General features: G+C 42.7%; 1 protein-coding gene across 2 annotated transcripts in view; it reads left to right on the top strand.

Moving 5' to 3' along the window:
* nrg2b (neuregulin 2b) overlaps positions 1–14506 on the top strand; it is a 52396-nt gene extending 37890 nt beyond the window's left edge. Inside the window, exons 6-12 of one of the 2 annotated variants that reach the window (XM_076738993.1) lie at positions 1948–1971; positions 5014–5116; positions 6649–6784; positions 7839–7966; positions 8494–8709; positions 10555–10738; positions 11095–14506. In XM_076738993.1, coding sequence (XP_076595108.1) covers positions 1948–1971; positions 5014–5116; positions 6649–6784; positions 7839–7966; positions 8494–8709; positions 10555–10738; positions 11095–11571 — 1268 coding nt within the window. In that variant the 3' untranslated portion in view covers positions 11572–14506. The remainder of the gene's footprint in view (positions 1–1947; positions 1972–5013; positions 5117–6648; positions 6785–7838; positions 7967–8493; positions 8710–10554; positions 10739–11094) is intronic. The other variant, XM_076738994.1, reaches the window with a different exon arrangement.
* The last annotated feature ends 305 nt before the right edge of the window (positions 14507–14811 follow it).

Here is a 14811-nt window from a genome sequence, read left to right as displayed (position 1 = left end):
ATATGTTCAAAATGGTGTCACATGTTTTGCTTCTCATCTCAGTGTAATTGAAGTAAAGGAATAATTTGACATTTTTTGTGAAATACACTTACATTAGTATGCTGACGGCTAGCCTAGCCTAGCACAAAGACCGGAAACGGGGGGAAACAGCTGTGTCCAACAGTAACAAAATCCACCTACCAGCACACCTAAAGATCATGAATTAACATGCTAGTTTGATTCATTGTGACTAAACTATAAATTAATGTATAAAAATATTAGAGAAGGTTATGTGAGAAAATATTTCTTGGCTAAAACCAGAGACTTCCTACCTTGTTGCTAACCTCAGGTTACTTGGAAACCAGAGGTGATGGTAGGTGGATGTTTAGTTTTACCATGGCTAGTTTCTGCAACCAGCCTTTATGCTAAGCTAAGCTAACAGTCTCTTGGCTCTAGCTTGATATTTACTGTACAAGCATGAGAGTGGTATTGATCTTCTCTCCAAACTCTGCAAAAAAGCAAATACGCAGTTTTCCCAAAATGTCAAACTATTCCTATAAACCACAGGGATGCTAATGGGGCATGTCTTGTCCCTCTCCTGTGATTGCAGGGCAGTGACACTGAAACACATATAATCAGTATAGTACAATCAGTTGATAACCAGAGTTCCCAGGACATGTGCATAAAAATTTAGCACAGCACAGAAGGTTCACTGATTGCTGGAGGTTTGGCCTTGTGACTTTCAGACAGAAGAAAAGCTGCTCCTTCCTCCACTGTCTGTGTCATGCTCCTGTTACAGACCCTGCAATCACACGGAGATAAAACAGAGGGATAAAATGACCCTCTTCTTCTTGTTTCCAGGGGTTAGACACTGTTGCGCCACGTCTCGTCCACGTCTTGCTTTGCTGTTTTGTCTGTTGTGGAAGTTTCCACACTGAATAATGTCAAATTTAAACCAAGAACAGTTTTGACATCATGAGATTTCACATTATATGTAATGTCTGCTTATTTTGACCCCACCATCAAGCCTTGTCTACATGCTGAAATCTGTCTGTGTGACGCTGTGCTTTTATTTTGCATCGTGATGCTCTTTCAATCAGTTGAAGGAACACTTTCGGCTGTTTTAAATCCATGTTGATTTCTTACTGCCTGCTTTTCTAGCGCGACAATCGATTAGCACTATCAAAATGTAGAGTAGTTCAGGTTAGGGTCAACAGAAGATTGGCTGACCCCTCGTATGAGCATCTCTCTTTATGGCCAGTAATGCATGCAATTCCATGGAAATTGGGAATGCTGGGATGATTTCTTTGTAAATCATGTGAAAGGTTATAATAGCTGTGCGCAGCAGTAGTGGGACAAAGTGCTATACAAGAGGTATGCTGTAATCAATACAAAGGCACACAATTGCCATTAGTCAAATGAGTTACAGCACCCACCCCCATTTGCTGTGCCAGCCTCATCGACTGTACTGTGTTTTTATGTTGGAGAGTAACTCACTGCTTTTTATCTTTTGTTTTCTTGTTTTTTTTTTTTTCTTATTATTATTTTGTTTTGTATTTCTATCCAATGTTGTTTACTCCAGAAATGAGGTCTAGTAAATATAGCAGTAAGTGATGTGGCTTCTTGTCTTGCTGTCTTTGTCCGTCTGTCTCTGCATGCCTTTTCCTGCCTGTTGGCTTCTATTTCCTTCTGCCTTTGCTTCATTTTCTCCCTTTGCTTTTGATTTGGTTTGGTTCCATTTTTTTTTTTTTCCTCTCATTTCTGGGGGTCACAGAGCTGAGGCTGTCTGAGTTGTCTGTCTGTTACTGGACGGTACACATGTCAGTCACTATGTTTGACAGCACTAATTAACTTATATCCTGGTTCAGCGTACAGGACATGACAATAATATATCTGCTCCAAAGTGGACATTACACCTGACCCTATCTGTCTCTTTCCTTTTACCACGACAACTTTCTGTGCTGGCAGAGCTTCTCAGAATTGAATTTATGGGTATGGAACATTATTATTCATTTTGCTGTGCTTAAAGGGTTTGCCAAGATCCTCTCACAGTCACACATTATTGTGCCATCTTCTTTCTAAAACCAACAACTGGGTCTCCCTCAACCTGTCCCTCTTTTTCTCCTGCCCACTAACCTGCTTCTAAGACATGAAACCTTCCTTCTCTGCATGCACTCCTCTTACAGTCTGACAAATTTGGAAAAGTAGACAAATTAACTGAGAGGGATACATCATTGAACGAAAGTGTAGAGCTGAAATAAAACACAATGTAACAGGGCTAAGACAAAGTTGTGTTTATCTGGATACCATATAAGAACAAAAGTTACCCTCTTTGTCCAAAAATCAGAGACTGTCTCACATCATCGATAAATACAAGTATCTGGCTCGTCCTCTGGGCTTTGGCAACGTGCATATTGGCTTCAGCAGCCTGTCGAATAAAAACATGCAAGCTGCGAGTATTTTTGCAAAGCGTTGCCAAAAGCGAGCAAAAGGCCTGACCACATAGTCTGTCCTTATTATTCTGCCCTTGATTGACTCAGTGTCGGAGTCGAGAGCTTGCCTGTCCTAAATCACGATTGCTGTTGGCTCCACTGTGCCAGCGAGCTCGCCTTCCCATTTCCCTTTGCCTTTCTGTATCAGTCCCCTGTGACACACACACAATGCCGGGCCAAGGCTCTCGTAGGCTTTGTCAGTCCCTACAGAGGCCCTTTATTTAGACCCCCCCCCCCCCCAACCCCTTCCTTCCCCTTAAGTGGCGTGTCTAGAGTTTTTTTTGTGGGAGGGGAGAAGGGGAAAGGTGAGGTGATGAATTAGGTAAATGGGACAGTTTTTGATTCACGTGCCCCTGACTTAATCGGATTTCAGAAATGCTATAAATAAATTCAGCTTTCTGATGTATTTTACCTTATTTTCGACCAACTGTCCTCCACCAGGACTACAGCTACAAACATAGACAGTCTTCAGTAATGATTGCTTATCAGCGTCACTGCATTAAGCTAACAGCTTCAGAAGCTTCACAAACACTGAAACTAACTGAATGTTTGTGTAACAGAAGGTTTATGACATTGAAAAACAATCACTGGTCTTCAGGGAGTTTCATTCGGCCATAACTAACAATCCAAGGGCCTCTATAATCCAGTTTTAGTTGATAAGGGGACAAAGTCAGGCCAGTCTTTGGTTTCTATGGGTCTAGTTTCTCCCAGGGCCTTTCTCCTGGACACACTCCTGCTCCCCTCTCAACCTCCCTCCCCTCCTTCTGTCTGTATGTTTCCTCCTCCTTTCTCACCTCTTAGCCTTTTCTCCTTTGATCCCCTCCCTCTCCTCTTCATGTTCTGTTCAGTTTGTTGCTCCCTCTGCGATTGTGTCGTTGCGCTTGCCGTTCTGACACAGAGTGTTACACCACAGCGGGCCCAGAAGTCTGAATTAACCTAGATACACCAAGATGGCGTAGTATTCACACGGCATCACCACAAACCTACCGGAGCTTAATGAGTTGAAAGTAGTGCAGTGTAATGTGATCCAAATCTGTCTAGAGATGTTCTCAAAGGCAAGTTCTCTGTATGACATGAAAGTGCAGCAGCCAACCCTGTCGACCCTGTCACGGCAAAAAGTGTTTCATAGAATAAAAATAGCAAAGAGAGCAATGGATGATTAAAAAAAATAAAATTAGCCGCTTATGTCTTTATGTAATTTTAGGTCAATTCAATAGGTTCAGAGGGAAAAGTTAATCGTAAATAGTCTTTTATGGCAGCTGTATTAGTTTCCAAATGTAGGTGACTGTGATACAGTAAGATGTCTGAAGTCCCAGAAATTATTAAAGCAGAATTCTGAAACAACAATCATAATTTATTGTGGTAAGTTGTTTGACAATGTCACACCAACATCAGAAAAATGACTAATACCGTATGGATAATTGCTTCCACCTGTTTTCCTCATCTTATTTTGTTGGTTTGACTTCTCACCTTTCTGCAATGATGTAGAAGTTTACTCCAGGACTTTATGACATCGCTGTTGGGTGTGGTTCTAGGTGCAACACGTCTGACAACATTCAACCACTCCCGTCAGTGATGCCGAGTGTAATCAATGGTAAAAGAGGCTTGAAGCTTTCAACCAGAGAGGCAAAAGGCCGCTTTTCAGTACATGCTAAAAAAACAAACAAGGGTTAGACCCCCTCCAGTATGATCACCACAGGGTCACTTAAAAAAACGTGCATAGGCTTCTGTGTCAAAGTTGATAGCAAACAAAAACATTACTTGCTCAAGTGCAGGAACATAAAAAAAAAGCATATATATTCCTTTGTAATTAACATCAAAGTCAAATAGAAAAAATTCTATTTGCATTTTTCTTTAACTTATGTGACAGTTACATGGTGAGCTTTGTGAATACCAAAATTTTACCCTCTCAGGCCATTGTGGTGTCAACACTTTGAACAAGAAATGCTTTGTTTCTTTTTCAGTTTAATGATCTCGTCCATGCAGGCATGCATTCAGATCCCCTCCAGTACTATCTGTAGCATTACATCCCCATTGCCATTGTAAATACACTTGTATAAGGACAGCAGGAAGTCTATGTCAGGATGTAGGTTTACAGCTCTGCTTTCCATCATGATATTTATGAACTTATAGAATTACTCTTGTGTAAAAGTAGCAGTGTGTGACTGTAGTACAGTTAAAACTGAAAGCCATGTGGCATGATAGAGCAGGAGTTGTTTTATAGACAGCACAGGGGATAGGATGGCAGCAGATAATAGTGAGAAACCTGTTTCTGTAGTTGTCATCAATGGAGTAGTGCTCATGCTGTGTGTGTGTGTGTGTGTGTGTGTGTGTGTGTGTGTCTGTGTCTGTGTGGGTGTGTCTGTGTGTGTGCGTGTGTGTGTGTGTGTCTGTGTGTGTGTGTGTGTGTGTGTGTGTGTGTGTGTGTGTGTGCGCGCGCGCTCATATATTCCTGTCTGTTTTGTGACTATCTTTAATGCATGGATGTGTGCATGCATGTGAACCTGTGTGTGTTTGTATGTGCGTGTGTTTCCATCCACAGAGGCTGAGGAGCTCTACCAGAGGCGGGTGCTGACGATCACAGGCATCTGCGTGGCGCTGTTGGTGGTTGGCATCGTTTGTGTGGTGGCCTACTGCAAAACCAAGTATGTGTCTTTGAAGGAAAGATAAATGACTCCCCATTTATGAAAGGCTCCCAACCTTCAAATTAACCTACTGGAAGAGAAATTAGCAATGAGATGCTTTTTTCATGCTGTAGAGCAGTGCAGGAACAAGTGGTCAGATCCTTTTTGAAGTACAACAGTCTGAAATACTCCATTGCAATTAAGAGTCCTGCATTCGGTATCTAAGTAAAACATCTGAAACATGACAAGGAGCCTCAACTAGTCAGGAAACGACCTGCCACCACGACCTGCAAGGCGAGGGTCACATGACTGATGGAGACTGCCGACTGTGTCATTAGGCCAGTTAGCTTTGCAAGTTTGTTTACTTGTGCTGTGAAAAAAAAGTAAGAATACTATACATCACAGGGGAAAAGCTTGTTAATCCACCTGTTGCCTCGGTTACGTTTTGACAAATTGTGATTCAAACATAATAAAGGTAATAAATTTGAAAAAGGAGAACCAAACAAATTAAGATTTGTAACAAACTGACCTCTCTGCAAAGTATTGCATTATATATTTAATGAATATTCTTACAATGCATACCTCATTTAACAGAATTTAACAATTAAAGATCCCTTCAGTATAATTTCATTCATCATTTCTGTGTTGACATTTGAGAGTTCTCCTTCTGATTCTTTTATATGTAGCAGGTTGAATGTCTGGCTTGAGAAATAACATGATAAAGAGGACACAGCTCATGATTTTCAGTCTACAATTCCTAAAATGTTTTCACATTTTAAACATTTGAATAACAGCTCATAAACTATTTTGTCTATTAAGATATCGTTGTAATAATATCCCACATGCTAGCAGATTAGCTTGCTAGCCGTAGTGCTAATTCAGCTATTGGTCACCTGACCCTTGTCTTGCATAGCAGTCCATACAGAGTGGCATGCATGCATAAAGAATATGTGTTTTATAAGATTATCATGTATATTTTTTTTTCCTGGTAACTACAGTGATCAAATAGATGTAAGTAGAGTTAAAAGAACAATGTTTTGTGTATTTGAGCTGCAGTCAATAATTTAATTAATAATTAAAGTTTATTGTTCGTTTGTTTGCTTGGTTTCTTCGTCATGCTGGCAGACGAGAGAATGGTTCATTCTTCTCACTGCCTAATACTTTAGCATGAGAGGTTAATCAAGGGCCGTCCCTTTGTTAATTAATCCCACCAGCTCTTCATGGTATTTTTTTAATAATCTGTAATTTTGCTGGACCTTCAGTCCTGAGCACATTACAGCAAATACAACAAAGATCAAGCTTTAATTGCAGTAAGTGGCCATAAGGTCTCTCGAAGGTGCAATTGAGAGAGTGCTGCAGTGCTTTGACAATATTGCCACGAACATAAAACAATCATGTGATGAGTTAAGTGCAAGCGAAAGAAGTAATGGAAGCTAAGGAGAGACAGAAGGGATTTTTAAAGAGCAATTATAGTGAGTAGCAAAATGATATCAGTCACTGTCTTTGCCACTTTTGTCAGATCACTTAATGTTCCTTCTTCAAAAACCCTCCAGAAAGCAGAGGAAGAAGATGCATAGTCATCTACACCAGAACCAGAATCAGTGTGTAGAGCAACCCAACCGCATGATGGCCAATGGACCCAACCCAACCCACCCTGGGCCTGGTCCTGAGGAGATCCCCATGGTTGACGTGAGTCCAAGCAGTAGAACCGCACACCCAATGTCAGATTCAGTTGACTGACTGGAAGTCACCTCCTGACATCCATGTGCTTCATGCTGAGAAGAAACCGATCACTCCAGACAGACTCCAGATTTTCTTGGAGGCAGAGCTGTTCTTGAGGCAGGAATAAATAAATAACTACAGTTTTTAAAAAATGCAACAAAATTTACTGGTTATTGATTCATTGTCAAAATGAGGAAAAGTTCTGCTAAGAGGGGTGGGTTTATAATATTTAGGCATTTTTTTTATTAGACACTAGTTAAGCATTAAGCCAACAATAACAATAACACAATACATCAGTTAGCTGCCAATCAGAACACATAGAAGTCACATTCTGTAATGTCCAGGTTAACTTCACTTTCCTATCAAAGTGCACGAGGCTCTGCTGCAATAAAGCCAGATATATCAGTGGTTTTAATTAAATATAACTGTCCTATAAATAGGATTTGGGTGTCAAAATGTTCAGAATACTCTCAGATATTCATTAATGCAAAAGCAGGGATGGAAGAAGAAGAAGAAGACACAAGAACTTTATGTCAGCTTCACACGAACAAACTTCACAGGAAGCCCCACAGAGCCTGGTTTATGTCTCCTTACGTGGGGTTACTGATAGACCTTATTTAACTTCTGCACCAAATTCTACCAAGAGAGTTCTTTTAGCCTTCAGAGCAGGTTTGCCTCCAAAAGAGTCTTTGTGTAAATAAAACTCTGATCCACTGACAACGTGGGGAAACATGGTGACACATAGCTGACAGACGTTAAAGAGAGGGCAGAAAACACCTACGATTCTCTTGGAGATGTAATGGGCATGAGTCAGCATTATAGCAACAATCAAAACAGTGGAGAGAAGTGATAAGGAGTTACAACACAATCGTCTCATCCTTAGATATCACTTTATATTTCTGTTTAATGTATCTATATTTACTGTATGTTGGTTGTTTTGAAAATCAATACACAGTAAAAGTATTACAATATGTTTGTGTGTGTGTGTGTGTGTGTGTGTGTGTGTGTGTGTCTGTTGCAGTACATCTCCAAGAGCGTCCCAACGACAGAGTGTGTGATCAGCCACGGAGCTGAGGGTGCAGGCAACTACGCAGGCAGCCGAATGTCTACTCGCTCCCACCACTCTACCACTGCCTCACATGCTTCCAGGTTGGCCTAAGACACACATGCACATGCAGAAGGGCATGCATACACAGGCAAACAGTTTTAGTCATTTGTCTTCATATGAGATCAGTTTCAGTTTCTAACAGTTGTCATAGGGGCAGTTTCTTTTGTAGAAAGTAGCTCTGATTGCTGTTGGCAATGAGGTCTGTGGGAACAAAGAAATATCCTTGGCTCCATTTTTTTTCCCATTGCTTTTGTGCCAAAAATAAAATTCCATTTTATTGATGCTGGACAGGTAGTATACAATCAGATAGTGAAGAGTTGCACAGCTGGCTGTTGATTGTCAGTGGCACTTGCTGTACTAAGATCTCTGCCACATTACAGAGAGTGATTTGATTCAGTGTTTTTTGTCAAAATGATCACTTAATGGTGCTTTAATGGACAATGCCTGTGAACAGTTTTTCCTCTTTTTGTCTCTTTACCCAGCATTTCTTCCTCCTCTGTATCCTCCTGCATCCTAAGTGCTGTTGTAACCTTTTAAACTTACTCTCTGCTAACACCCACACCCGCAGACACGAGGAGCAGACGTGGAGCATGGAGCGAACAGAAAGTATGAACTCAGACTGCCAGTCAGGTGGGCTGTCCAGCTCTGTGGGAACCAGTAAGTGCAGCAGCCCAGCATGCATGGCGAGGAGAGCCGCCCACTGGGGCTGTACGGATGTTTCAGGGCCGGGAATGCAGTATGGGGATTCCTACGACTCTCTAAGAGACTCGCCTCACAGTGACAGGTAGGGAAGGTGATAATGTTTGTGTGTGTGTGTGTGTGTGTGTGTGTGTGTGTATTACTTGTGGTGTGCGGACATAAATCCATTTGAACTGTCACATTATGGGGACTTACCTTTCTTACCTTCCATAGCAGCCATAGAGTTAGGCAAGTAGTGGTTGTGGTTATGGTTAGGGTAAGGAAATTAATGTAAGTCAATGTAATGCCCCCTGAAGTGGTGGGAACATAAGTGTGTGTATGTGTGCGTTTTTGTACTTACTACATAGTGAGGACCAAGGAAGTTTTTAACCAGAGTGAGGATATTTTTGGAAATTTAGGACATTTTGGCTCGTTCTCACAGCTTCAAAGGGCCAAAGACCATACCAAAGCCTTGGTTGTAAAGGTTAAATTAGGGTTAGGTTTAGGTGAGGGTTAGGGGCTGGTCAATGCAAAATGTCAATTAGGGTCCTCACACATATCCAAGTACAAGTGTGTGTGTGTGTGTGTGTGTGTGTGTGTGTGTGTGTGTGTGTGTGTGTGTGTGTCTGTGTGTGTGTGTATGTGTGTGTGTGTGTGTAGTGATTATGGGGCTGGTGGGAATTAACTCTGCCTTTGTTCATGACTCTACAGTACTTTTGCTCTGTTTTGTGTGTTGTCACACCAGCCTCTTTACACTTTGGCGACCCCAAGTGGTGGTAAATTGTTATGAAGTTTTCAACATATCAAGGACCACTTCAACCAGATGCTGTGTAACATAATGCGACTTTTAAACTAGTGCTATTTCACAAAAGTGGACATTAATATTCTCTTGATGTTTTCATATTAAATGACTTCTAAAGGAATGAGGTAAAAAGGAGGACTGATTTTACACCATTTTATTTTGAGAGTGATTTCTCTGTACAACATAAAATCAGCATAATACGAAAAATATGCAGTACACAATAAGTAAAAACGCATTTTGGTGCTAAGTTGACTCAGTGTTTGAGAATGCGGGATCGCTGCTGTGGCAAAGTTGTACATTAACAACGAAGTTAAACTCAATTAGGTGCAGCAGTCATACACTCCTTGCAACCGAGATGGCACACATTCAGTAATGTTTTTCATATTCTTGGAACTGACTGAGTGGGTGGCGAGGTGGCTCAGCAGTTAACACTGTTGTTTCATGGCAAAAAGGTCCTCTGTGCAAACCTCAGCCAGCTGGCTGCAGTGTTTCTGTGTGGAGTTTCCTCCCACAGTCCAAAGACTCGTAGGTCAAGACTGGACTGGAAACACTAAATTGCCTACAGGTCTGAATGTAGTTGTTTGTCTATGTGTGTTAGCCCTGCGATTGACTGGTGACCTGTACCCCTCCTCTTGCTCAGTGCATGCTGGGTAGGCTCCAGCCCCCTGGCTCTGAAGAGGACAAGTGGTTTAGTAAACAGATGGATGGGACTCAATGGCTGATACTGACTAGCTACTGCTATCTGTCCAAATCACAAAATGTAACTGTATCAGAGCAGCGCATCCCACCCAAAAACTGTTGTACCCCACTGAATTATTTCTTGACCTTTCAAAGATTCTGCTGATGTGTACTGCGAGATCACTGGCAGTCAAACTACTGTACCTTAGTGCCAAATTGAAATACATACGAAATACAAAATTGTAGTTGAACAATGACAAATCAACAGAATGCTAAACATGAACACACTGAGTTCATGACTTTCTGACAGCTTGTTGCCACGTACAGCTTTGAATACAGTTTTTAGTTAATGTATTTTGTTAACCAGACATAATCATCGATTATGATTATGACCAAACGTTTTGGTGGACTTGTGCACGTCAGCACATTTGCATGTATCTGCAGTAATCTGCCATTGTCTTTTCTGTCCAGGTATGTGTCAGCGCTGACCACGCCAGCACGCCTGTCTCCCGTGGAGTTCCACTACCCCCTGTTGCCGCCCCAGGTGCCCACCTTCCAGATCACCTCGCCCAACACAAGCCACGCCCTCTCCCTGCCCCCCGCTGCTGCCGCCTACCACAGAGATGACGACCAGCCGCTGCTACGATGCCCAGATGTATGTAGGAAAAGAGAGTACATATACATATATGTAGTAAACAGATGGATGGCACTCACTGGCAGAATGATACATATACATGACTGTAATAGCGGAGTGGAGTGGCATGGTGATGATGACAACATGCCATCATGTTCCACAGTTTTTTATTGTTAACAAATCCCCATTAAAAGACCAGCAATGCATCAATTCATATTTCAATGTTCTGACTTCCCCAACTTTCTCTGTGGTCCTCAGCCCCAAGCCCATTCATTCCTGTTGAAGGTGTAAATCTTTAAAAGTGGATCACATATATATGCATTTATCATACACAGTGCACGGTTCTATCAAAATTTCCACTCTGTTTTACGCTTCAGGATGGTAGTTTATACAGGCAGCCCCGGCGTCCACGGCGACCCTACCTGACGGAGAGCACAGGGAGTCTACCGTCCAGCCCCTACCGTCTTCCTGACGATGAAGCCTACGAGACCACACAGGAGTACGCCTCATCACGGGAACCCATCCGGAGCAGGCGCCGCCCGCGACGCAACCGCCTCAACGGACACATCTCCCAGCGTTCAGCGGGCCTACGGGACTACAGCTCACAGAGCTTCAGCCAGTCAGAGGAGGAGGAGGAAGAGGAGGAGGAAGAGGATGCTCACGGGGAGAGCACACCTTTCCTTAGTATGCAGAACATGAACGTGGACCCACCCTTAACCGTCCCGGGTTTCCGTTCGTCATCCGGTGCGGACACACGGACTCACCGCGGGCTGAGTCGGCCGGGGACACGCAGCAACGGGCAGAGCCGCGGCTCCCAGTCGCAGCGCTCCAAGGCTGACAACATGCCCCTTTAAGACTTAACCCCCCCCCCCCCCCCCCACTACCCACCCCCTCCACCTCACACACTCCCCTTCCTCCTACACACAACCAGTGGACTAGAGACCTGCACCTAGGAAAAATATTTTTATTTTGTATAACAGACAGATATTCTAAACAAATGAAATATTTATTTTCATTTCAGCAAAAATTGTCTACTAGCTAACAGCAAAGACTTTTTTTATAATGGGGGGAAATATTTATATGTAAAGTTTTTTGATTTACAGCATTATGAGAGATGAAAAAATAAGAGAATTACGTGCCAATTTTTTCACAAGTTAGATAAATAGAATAATATTGTGGTGCCTTTTGCTGTATGCTGAAGTCGGAGGTCCCATTGAGTTTTTGTAGCCTTTCTTATAAAGACTCCTCGTTTTTATAGAGACCAACCCTCTTCCTTCCTTTTGCTTTGGTTTTTTCTCTGATTTGGGATCTTCTTCTTTTTGAACTGTGATCTGATTATGTCATCATGCAATATTGATTCCTCCTGTGTAAAAGGTGTCTGTTTACATGAGTATGATCCACACGATGCGCTTGTTTCACAGGGACATTAGTCACTGACGCAGCCGGAAATGTAGGGTAGTTTCTCTCGGATGACTTTTGGATGAATCACATCAGTCATGTATGTCCTTGTTCGCTGCCTCTCAATCATTTGTTGTTATTTCTGTGAAAACAAGAGTGTTAGGGAGCTGTTAAGGGAAAGTGACTCCAGATTCCTGTAGAGGTGTTCAGGGTGCTGCCATGACATTGGTGGTTGCAGTGTGTGTGTGTGTGTGTGTGTGTGTGTGCGTGTGTGTGTGTGTGTTTGGGTGCATGCCTGTGTGTACACCTCGTGAAACCTCGTTTGGTTGTCACCTCCGTTCACCTTTGAGGGTGTGGTCTCTTGTTTGCCTGACATGCTCCTCCCACCAATCCTCACGCTGCCAGAAGCTCCATTGCACTGTAAGAACCTCCCTCCATGAGCAGTCATTGGCCAGGGAGCTGCCGATCCAAACCCAACCTAACCTAAGTTGTAATCCAGCCTGACTCTGGCCTCCCGTGGACTGCCCAGCCCGCCCGTTTCCTATGCCAGCAGCTTAGAGCCGCACTGTGTCTCAGGACTTCCCCATCACATCACAGCCAAAAGACTCAAAGCAAAGAGCGCACGTCATCTCAGTCACAGTTCAGTCCGCAGGCCAGATCCACATCCCCTCACTCTCCTCCCTGTTTGTTCGTCAGGTTTGTTGCGTTCACTCGTGGCAATGGCTAAGCGAGCGTTGGTAAAAACTCTTGGATTCAGAAGGGAGATTCAGTTGCTTTGTTTTTTTGTTTTACTTCAAAGGGTTGTGTGTATGTGTGTAAATGGGCATGTGTCTCGTTGTGTGTGGATCACGATGATGATGATGATCAAAAAACGATGTTACGAGACCGCATCTGTTCACTATGTTGCAGGGGTGTAGCTAGGAATTCTGGGCTCCCTGAGAGGAGGATATCGCTCTGGGTTCCCCCAACCCATCCCCTTCCCCTCTTTTTCTTTTTTTACTAATATAATCCAACTGGAAACTTCACGAGCCCTCTCCGGCTGTGGGCTCCTGGAATCGCCACCACCTTTCACCCCTGTAGCGACGGCACTGTCTGATGGGATAAATCTCTTGGGGGTCACTTTGTGCAGGTTCACACTGCTAGAGAGCAAGTTTCTGAGTCTGATTCTACTTTGTTTTAGTTCACAGCCAAATGCTGGTATATGATAAGACTGATTACTGCATCCTTGATTTGCATTCCTATACCTTTATTGATTGAACTTCTTTTGCTTGGTCATATTGACTGAATGATCTGTTATGTGTCTGTCTCTGTCAGCCCCCTCTTCCCCGCGTTGCCCCTTCATGTCTTTCTCAGCCCCTTACCGACCTTCAGAAGCAACTAGCGGATGAATTTAGGCCCCATCTCCACATGAATATACGGAACAGCACACCAACAGTGGGCTGGTCATATGAGAAACTCTTCCACTTCAGATATACATTGGGTTTAGAGACCCTTTCAAGCTCACAAAGGAAAATGATACTGTGTCCCTCTTAGAGTTAATTTCCAATAAGTAGAATTTTTCTGTTGTTTTCTTTTTTCACACAGGAGATGCATGGATCACAGATATAGAAAGTATCTTAAAAATGGTGGCAAACCCCTCAGAGTCAGGGGAATCATGCTAGAAATTTATAAAAACATTATTTGGGTTCATGGCCCAAAGGTCTGGCTAGTTTTGTCTTACTATTCACTGTAACCGATCTGGGATTTGCAATGTGGAAATACTGCAAGTGAGGGTAGTGTGCTTCTAGAGCTAGTTGAATTGTTAACACCCCCCACCCCCCCCCATCCTCTTCCTCCTCACCCTGCACTACCCCCTTTACCTTTACATACACACATACATTTTACACATCATACACTTGTCACACATAATGAAGCACACACTGAGACACACACACACACATACAAACACACCCTCATAAGACACGCACCCACACGCACACACAAAGACCCTCCATGTTTGTGTTTGTCAAGCAGTTTGCCTTGTCTTTTTTTACCTACTGACTCCCTCCCCCTGCCTCCCCCTGCCTCCCCCTTCCTCCTCTCCCTCTCCTCTCCTCTCCTCTCCTCTCCTCTCCTCTCCTCTCCTCTCACCCCCAACCCCTCTGCATGTCCTAGTGGTACTGGTAGTTGGGTGCATGGAAAAAGCAGCAAGCAAATCGTTTTTCCACTCGGTGAAAAAATAAAAATGTGTCTTCATTTTAACATTCAGCAATAAATCCCCTTCTCTTCATGTCCATCATTCTTGGAATATGCTAGAAGATTTTTTGCAAGTTTTATCAAAACATACTACTTGTAAAAGAATAAAAATCCAAAACCACCCCTTCATATGAAAAATAAAACTTTATTCCTACCATTTTGAAACAGTCCTGTCATCTTTCAACAAAAACAGCTGGTGTTTGTTGGTTTTGATTTGCAGACAATTCAATGTTGTTTCATTATTTATGTTTAAAAGTGGTAAGAACATTAAGAAAGCCAAGAGTCAAATATGAACCAGATGTACAGTAAGAATGGAGTTGCACAGAAAAGAACACTAGATGGCAGCATTTACATCGTCTAGTATTTGATTCATACTTCACTACAACCTGTTTGTAAAGAAGGAATTTACTTGGACTGAAAGATTGTAGATTTTATGAAATGTTAAATAATGGCTCATTGTA

The sequence above is a fragment of the Chaetodon auriga genome, chromosome 9, assembly GCF_051107435.1.
Source record: "Chaetodon auriga isolate fChaAug3 chromosome 9, fChaAug3.hap1, whole genome shotgun sequence".
Classification (NCBI taxonomy): domain Eukaryota; kingdom Metazoa; phylum Chordata; class Actinopteri; order Chaetodontiformes; family Chaetodontidae; genus Chaetodon; species Chaetodon auriga.
Note: the sequence above shows the minus strand (reverse complement) of the source record. Positions and strands in the feature narration are given on the sequence as shown.